We start from the raw sequence: 8,414 nt of genomic DNA, 5'->3' as shown, positions 1-8,414 counted from the left end.
TATATATATATATATATATATGTATATATATATATATATATATATATACATAAATATATGGATATCTATATATAGATATATCTATATATATATATACATATATGTATTTATATTCACACACACACACACACACACACACACACACACACACACACACACACACACACACACACACACACACACACACACACACACACACACACACACACACACACACACACACACACACACACACACACACACACACACACACACACACACACACAGACCTATATATATATATATATATATATATATATATATATATATATATATATATATATATATATATATATAAATATATACGTATATATATATATAGGTATATAACATTACAGAGTAAGACCCGCTAACCACATGGCTCTGCATGAGATTATTCCCATGATGTCAACGAACGCACTTGAAAGCAATAGAATGCATTGTACCACTTTCTTTCTTCCTCTGACTCTGAACCTGGTATACTCGCATGCACGCCATCATGCACACGCCGAGTATATTTTCTCCGGCAGTCTATCAAAGGACACAGAAGAAGAAAAGTTGCCAATTGGGGTAAAGTGGGCTAGGAAGTCGTGTTAATGAACGAGCAACACGCGAGAGTACGTGCAATTGCCCACTTAAGAGAGCAGGCAGAGGCATTAGCCTGGCGGGACGGGATTAAGTCCTTTTCGATGCAGAACGTGGGAAGCGTGAGCAGGGAAATGACAATTTTTTTGATCGGAATAGTGAGGAAATGAGTACGAAGTAGTCCGTGGAGAGGTAATGTGGCCGGGAGTTTCATATCTTGAAAATGCTGGGAATCGAAGACGAAACTTTTCTATGTGATACATTTATGTTTGATATTCTTTGATTTCTTATTAAGAGGAATGATTGTACTCTAAGAGTGTAAGAACTGGTGATGTGAAAGCTATGACTGGATAAGGAGTAACAATAGAAGAACAGTTAAATTAAATGTCATTTGTAAGAGACACTGTAGGTGAAAGAGAAGACAAGAAAGAAAAGAAAAATAAATGGACACACACACACACACACACACATATATATATATATGTGTGTGTGTGTGTGTGTGTGTGTGTTTATGTGTATATATATACATATACATATATGTGTGTACACGCGCGCGCGCGCGCGCGTGTGTGTGTGTGTGTGTGTGTGTATGGTATGTGTGTGCATAAGCATTACTTTTATTCTTCTAGATACAAGTGTGTAAGAGTACGAGTGATGAATACCTTAACGGCCACTTGTTACCTCCTCCTTTGCGACTTTGCTTTTCTCACCAATCTGCATATATTTCTTTATTATTCATCTCGTAGTTACATTTAGATAAACACAAAAGGAGCCTACAATGGAAAGCATTCATGGAGACAGTACTGTATATTGCACAGATTGTTCGGACACACAATAAAAGATTGTATTTCTTTACTTGCACGCATAGACACACATAACAAAGAACAAATCCAGTCAATGGTGGGCATTACCATCATTTTTGTTGTTATTGTAATAGCGGATACTAATTACTTTTGAAAAGGTAATCCAATAAACCTTTTCGATTACGTATTTCCTTATCGAAAGCTTTTGCGAGAGTGATGGTGCGGTGGAGGAATGACAGAATGACGGAGTGGTGGAGGAGAGGCAGCGGTGGAGGAATGACAGAATGGCGGAGTAGTGGAGGAGAGGCAGTGGTGGAGGAATGACAGAATGACGATGTGGTGGAGGAGAGGCAGTGATGGAGGAATGACAGGGTGACAGTGTGGTGGAGGAATGGCAGGGCGGTGCTGTGGTGGAAGGGGGACTAGACGATGACAGCGCAGAGTCCGATTTTGACGAGGGCGAAGTGGGCAGCTGCCAGTGGGCCTCCAGATGCTGAATTAGATTTACTTTCATAAACCCAGTATGTGTGTATGTGTGTATGTAAGAATGTGTAAATTTTTTAAATGCAGGCAAAATAGCTCTCAGAAGAATAACACGAAAATGTCATTGCATCGAAAAAAACGCTAGACCTAATCCTTACGAGGAAGGTCGTAATTTAAAGCAATGCATGTGTGTGTGTGTGTGTGTGTGTGTGTGTGTGTTTGTGTATGTGTGTGAGCGCGTGTAGGTGTGCTGTGCATGTGTGCCCTTTTTCACACATACATGCATATACCTATGTATGTATGTGTGAATCAAACACTTGTATTTAGACAGCTTTGGCTCTGCAGCAGGTGATCCTCACGATGTCACCGCTGGACACTTGGGCTCCCACGACCACGAAAAAGGCGTCCGTGCGGCAGACCCGCCACTGCGTCCACGAGCCGCCCTTCCCAGCCGGCAGAGGGGCGGCGGAGGTTTCGTCGTAGCAGTCGGTCTTGTCAACGGTGGCCTGCGTGCTGCTGATGGTGTAGCAGGGTCCCTTCGGCCCGTTCTGGTCGTAGCCGATGAAGATCTTGTCCGCGTCGCACGTGGTGGTCAGACAGCTGATTTCATCGCCGCTGCAAGGCGACCCAGGATCAGCTGTGTTCAGGGGGATGTCATTGGGCGACCTCCGGCACAGGAAGTAGAATATGTTTGCTTCTTGGTATATTCCCGCAATGCCACCGTTAGTAGCGCATTTCTGCAGGAGAGTGACTTGCAACGGATTCAGTCCATTCAAGTCTATGGTTGCTGGAGCAGGTACGTTCTGGAACGAATAAAATTGGTAAACTAATTCATATAGGCCTACATTCCTCCTTTTTTTAGCATACTGATACATCTATAACATGGTTACTTTAAGTAAACCAAACACTTTTAAAGTATAGCAATAAACATGCATAAAAATCAACAACAACTTATAGGTACACTCAAACGGTTAAAAAGACGCTGAAATATGATTGTAAATATCAATGTATCTATGAAGTGACTCTCAACTACTTTACTTTACCATCTATATTCAGTACTATAAAGACCTAAATTTTATTCGTTTTTCAGTAGAGTGACACGTATTGTTATACTGAGAGGTAGAACTGCTTACGGAGCCCGAAGGAGGTGCTGTAGGCGCAGGGGTGGTTCGTCTCGGACCCTGGGTGCTTCGCTGACGGCCCCCCATCGCTCGAGCTTGGAAAAAATAGTGATTCCCTTCGCAAATATTGTATTATGATATACGGTCGGTTTGTTGAAATTGTGCGCGGCCCGACCCAATGAATATTCGTAAATACATCCACGCATTTACCCAGAAATAAATGCATATCTGTCTATATATCTGCTAGATATACATTTTTCTATCTATTTGCCTGGTTTAGACTGAAAAATATGCATGTATTTCTTTATTTTTGCATGTCAAGTATGCGAACATTTTATAATCTCAAAATATACTTTTGTGAAAGGAATAGGATAAAAAATGAGGTAAAGCAGTTGAATAATGATAATAATAGCTACATGCTGTTATACAAATGTTGCAAGAATGATGAAAGCAAATCCATTCCGTTATGAAGGATGGAACGTAGCGGAAAAGTCTTATTTGTGAGAACTATTTAAAAAGTATCGTTACTTAGACGTTCTTGTTGATGTTTTAATAGTGAGATGTAAAAAAAAAAAAAAATCACAAACAACAGAAATATACATAAATATATGGACATGGACACACACACACACACACATACAGCGGATCATGAAGTACATGTATTAGCCCTGCTCTCTGTACAAATACCACACTTGACTGATGTAACTCATTGATTACAAGAAAAAAACATCACATATGTAAAAACTAATACACTTTATTGCAAATAAAATTCAAGAAAGCGAAATTCGGGTCAGACAAATGACAAATTCTGTATAAAAAAAAAAAAAAAAAAAAAAAAAAAAAAAAAAAAAAAAATATATATATATATATATATATATATATATATATATATATATATATATATATATATATATATATATATATATATATATATATATACCTAAAATATATGTATATATAAAAACATATATATTACATATATATATATATATATATATATATATATATATATATATATATATATACCTAAAATATATGTATATATAAAAACATATATATTACATATATATATATATATATATATATATATATATATATATATATATATATATATATATATATATATATATATATATATATATATATGTGTGTGTGTGTGTGTGTGTGTGTGTGTGTGTGTGTGTGTGTGTGTGTGTGTGTGTGTGTGTGTTTATGTGTGTGTGTGTGTGTGTGTGTGTGTGTGTGTGTGTGTGTGTGTGTGTGTGTGTGTGTGTGTGTGTGTGTGTGTGTGTGTGTGTGTGTGTGTGTGTGTGTGTATGTATGTATGTATATATACATATTTATATATATGTATATATATATATATATATATATATATATATATATATATATATACATATATATACATCATATACAAAAGGTACATGATGAAACCAACATGGACCACATACCCGGACCGTGACAAAATAAACCGGATGAGTCAGTGGGCGGAGCCAGGGTCTCGTAGAGCGAACACCGGCCCTTCCTGTAGTGATGGAATCCGCCGCAGAGGCTGTCTGCAATGGCAACACTGTTTCTGTAGACGGTTTCTGGAGATTATTTTATCGAAACGAATTGACTGAGAATGTACTTCAGTATAGCTGATTCAAAGAAAGATTGTTTGTTAGTATGTATATATATATATATATATATATATATATATATATATATATATATATATATATGTGTGTGTGTGTGTGTGTGTGTGTGTGTGTGTGTGTGTGTGTGTGTGTGTGTGTGTGTGTGTGTGTATGCATATGTACTATATTTATACACACAGAAACACATATTTATATATGTGTGTGTGTAAGTGTGTAAGTATATACTTATAAATACATATATATACTTGAGCTGCAGGCAAAGGCACAATAGACGACAGAGTTCGCCTTCAGATCGCCCAAGAATCCTTCGCAAACTCCTCGATGCTTCCTGTAGACGGTGACATTCAACCCCGAGGAGAGTCCTACCAGCAGGATCGCCACGCCCACCCACCACGCCCATCGCCCGGCTCTCATTGTGACCAAAAGCCTGCGTGTTTCTGTTGGGAAAGAATAGCATTGGCACCTAATTCACGCAGTGCAAATTATCATTAAGATGACACCTTGAAATCTATCTTTTTATATTTTGTTTTTCATTTCGTAGGTTCAATTCATTGAATATGACCTTTTTGTATGATAAAAAGAAAAAAAATAATAAAACAAAGAGCAAACACAGTTAATGTAATGCGAGCATCGTTCATATTACAGATATAGACATTTATTTTTAGTAATAAAGTGGATCAGATTTCATATGTATGTTAAAAGCTCCATGATGATAACAAAAGAATAATTGGCTTTCGTTGGTTAAAAACAGCACGAAATTTGAAAACGTAGTAGTTGGCCTCGTCGCGGTTTCGGTAATGTATTGGGTCTCACGCTGGCTGTCTTAGTTCTACGTCTTCTGGAGTCGTCTTCTCTCCCAGGCCGGTCTTCACTTTCCTGAAGCTGGCAGCGCAGTGCCTCACCACCTTTTACGTTTATCTGTGACATCCTTCTATCGTGCGCTTTTGACAAAGAGTGTTTCTTTGTCGTTCTTGCATACTTTCTTGGGAGAATGGATGGCCGGGAGTTCTCATACCAGAGGCAAGTTTTGAGAAGAATGTCTTTTGGTTTACTGTGTTATGTAAGATTGTCGATGGTTGGCAGAACTGAGCATTAGGGAATACCATCGTTTGTGACTTTTCTTCTCGAGATGGTAGGAGTGCAATGCTTCGGATATGTTGCTCATGCCTCAGTGTCATAGAGGAGCATCATGTTGATTCAGACTTCTGACACCACTGTCTTGGACTTAACAATTACCCTTGAGGTTCACCCAAATATGAAGGCGAGACGGGAAGAAAAGAAGGCTGTCCTCCCAGAACATTTGTCCAAGGAAACGATGGAGGACTCGGGGTGTTCTCCATGGAATAGCTCTCTGGCTAAATTTCTACCTGTCTGATCATCTCCATTTTTATTAAAATCATTGCGTCACGGAGAGACTTCACGGGGGCTGGTCATCCGCACTACAGTTCAGTAAGCTTCCTGGACCTCGACACACGCCGTTATGGCATGACCCATCCCGGCTGCTGTCTGCCTGGGCGCCGCCACGAAGCAGACGGGGCTGTCCACCCACCCCTGCTCATGTCGGCCCTCGGAGATTTCTCACCAAGAAAGCACTTGCAAGGGCTACATACTATTTGTAGGTGCTATCGCAGGTCTTACGCCTTACGCCCAAAGGTGACAAAAGCAACGGTATTTGTGGCAATAATGAAAGATGTTATTAACTATTATTGATTATTAGATACACTTTGACCATCATCATCCAAGACTGATTCATATATCAGAAATAACTAAAGAAGATGATAAACCAAGGATATATCATCGGCATATATTCTGGCGAAAAAATACTTGGCTGTATATCACCACTCTGTCAATAACATATCGTTTGTTTTCTTTCTTTTTATCGCCTCTTTTTTCTTTCTTTTTTGCCAAAAGGAGACATGACATGACTGATTAGCTTCCAGACTGGATTGTCAGAATAATGCTAATACTGGCAGTGAATGGATAATAATGGTGATGGATGTACCTGCTGAGTTACTTGTTCAAAGAATTTACTCCTATTTGTTGATGTTTTCACATAATGATTTACTCGTTCTTCCATTTGTTGATGTCATGTGATAAACTATCCAAAGGGAAGGAAAAAATATGAAGGTAGGTCTTACTTTTCATAATTAGATATTTAGACATGCAAACTTTGTAATATGTATATATAGATAAATAGATAGATAGATAGATAGGAAGATAGATAGATATACATATATCTATTTATCTTTAGAGATATTTTTCATTATGTTTGAAGGTTTAGAATTGCAGCTACTATCATGATCATCATACTTAGCAGTATGACAATCTCCATCATGGTACTACTACTGTTTATCATTATTATTTTCATTACCATTACTGTTATTACTAACATCAGCAATATCATCCTCCTTTATTATATTACCAATAATTACTATCAGTGTTACTATCTTTATTATGATTTTTATTATGATTCTTTTCTTTCATTCATTCATTCGCATATGATCCCGTAGTGGAAGTCACTTCGCATTTAGGTTAGACTCGCCTGAAATCATATTCCAGGTGACTCATGTATAAAGACTACATGGTTATCTTTTTTTTCGTTGGTTAGTAGAAATACTCAAAAAGTTGTGAATATTTTTTTTTTTTTTTTACTAGAGGTGTGAAGTTAAGAAAGGTTTGAGAGAGAGAGCGAAGGAGAAATTGTGAAAGGGCAGATGTATGGCTTAAGGAGGGAGTGGCAGAGTGAATGGGCTCAGTAATGACATGAAAAAATCGAATTACTATGACCATTACCAATCCAAACATATCCATTCACCTGCCATCAACTGTAACGAAATGAAACTGATTAATAACAGACCAATAATATCTTACCACCATGTATTCAGTCGCAATATTATATGAACGTAAATTATTGCTTGATCAACGATGTGTATCTTATTTGATATAAGCATGAAATGGCTAAAAGAAACATGACTGATGAGTTGCAGGATTAAGTTGTCGGAGTAATGCTAATATTAGGAATGAATGGCTAGTTGATGGTGATTGATGTACCCACTGAATTGCTCGGAAAAATATCTCCCATTACTTTCACAATGACGTGTCGATCTTATTACTCTCGAGAAATATTTGTCAAAGGAGACGTGGCGGATTATTTTCAAGATTGGGTTGTCAGAGGAAGGATAATACTGGATGTGAATAGCTAGTGTGGCGGTGACTGATGTATTTAGAGAGCTGCTAGGTAAAGGTTATTCGCTAGTGCATCCACTTTCACTTGATAAGATAAAGTATCTAATCAAGTATTTGACAAAAACGAAAAAAGGAGAAGGAATGAGGAGTGAAATTAGGACATTTATCCTGAAACGATGTTCAGACACCAAAACCTGAGATGAATTTTCAGGTTTAGAAAAGTTATCATGCAGTAATTATAGTTGTAATGTACGAAATTTTCACATTTCAGTTATAATCATCATTATCATCATCATCCTTATCATTAATGATCTGAATGTTATTGCTATTATCATTATTATTATCATTATTGTTAGTAGTAGCCTTATAATTATTATCGTTATTATTAATTCTATTATTATTTTCATTACCATCATTATTATTATCATTATTGTTATTATCATTATCAAAATTACTCTTTTTATTACCACAATTACTATCATAACTATCATTATCATAACATTATAATCATCACAAGTATTATTGATATCATCATTTATCATTTTCATTATCTACATTGTCACTCTAACATATACGCA

The 8,414-nt window shown here is 37.0% G+C and overlaps 1 protein-coding gene across 1 annotated transcript; it reads right to left on the bottom strand.

Annotated features, from left to right (window-relative positions):
* Window positions 1–1,322: 1,322 nt before the first annotated feature.
* LOC138864589 (uncharacterized) lies at window positions 1,323–5,164 on the bottom strand. The gene is made up of 4 exons (XM_070132401.1): window positions 4,896–5,164; window positions 4,462–4,566; window positions 3,023–3,105; window positions 1,323–2,692 (listed from the first exon to the last, which is right to left on the bottom strand). The coding sequence occupies exons 1-4, from the start codon at window positions 5,062–5,064 to the stop codon at window positions 2,213–2,215; spliced, it is 837 nt and encodes a 278-aa protein (XP_069988502.1). The 5' UTR covers window positions 5,065–5,164; the 3' UTR covers window positions 1,323–2,212.
* Window positions 5,165–8,414: the final 3,250 nt, after the last annotated feature.

The sequence above is a fragment of the Penaeus vannamei genome, chromosome 17, assembly GCF_042767895.1.
Source record: "Penaeus vannamei isolate JL-2024 chromosome 17, ASM4276789v1, whole genome shotgun sequence".
Taxonomy (NCBI): domain Eukaryota; kingdom Metazoa; phylum Arthropoda; class Malacostraca; order Decapoda; family Penaeidae; genus Penaeus; species Penaeus vannamei.
Note: the sequence above shows the minus strand (reverse complement) of the source record. Positions and strands in the feature narration are given on the sequence as shown.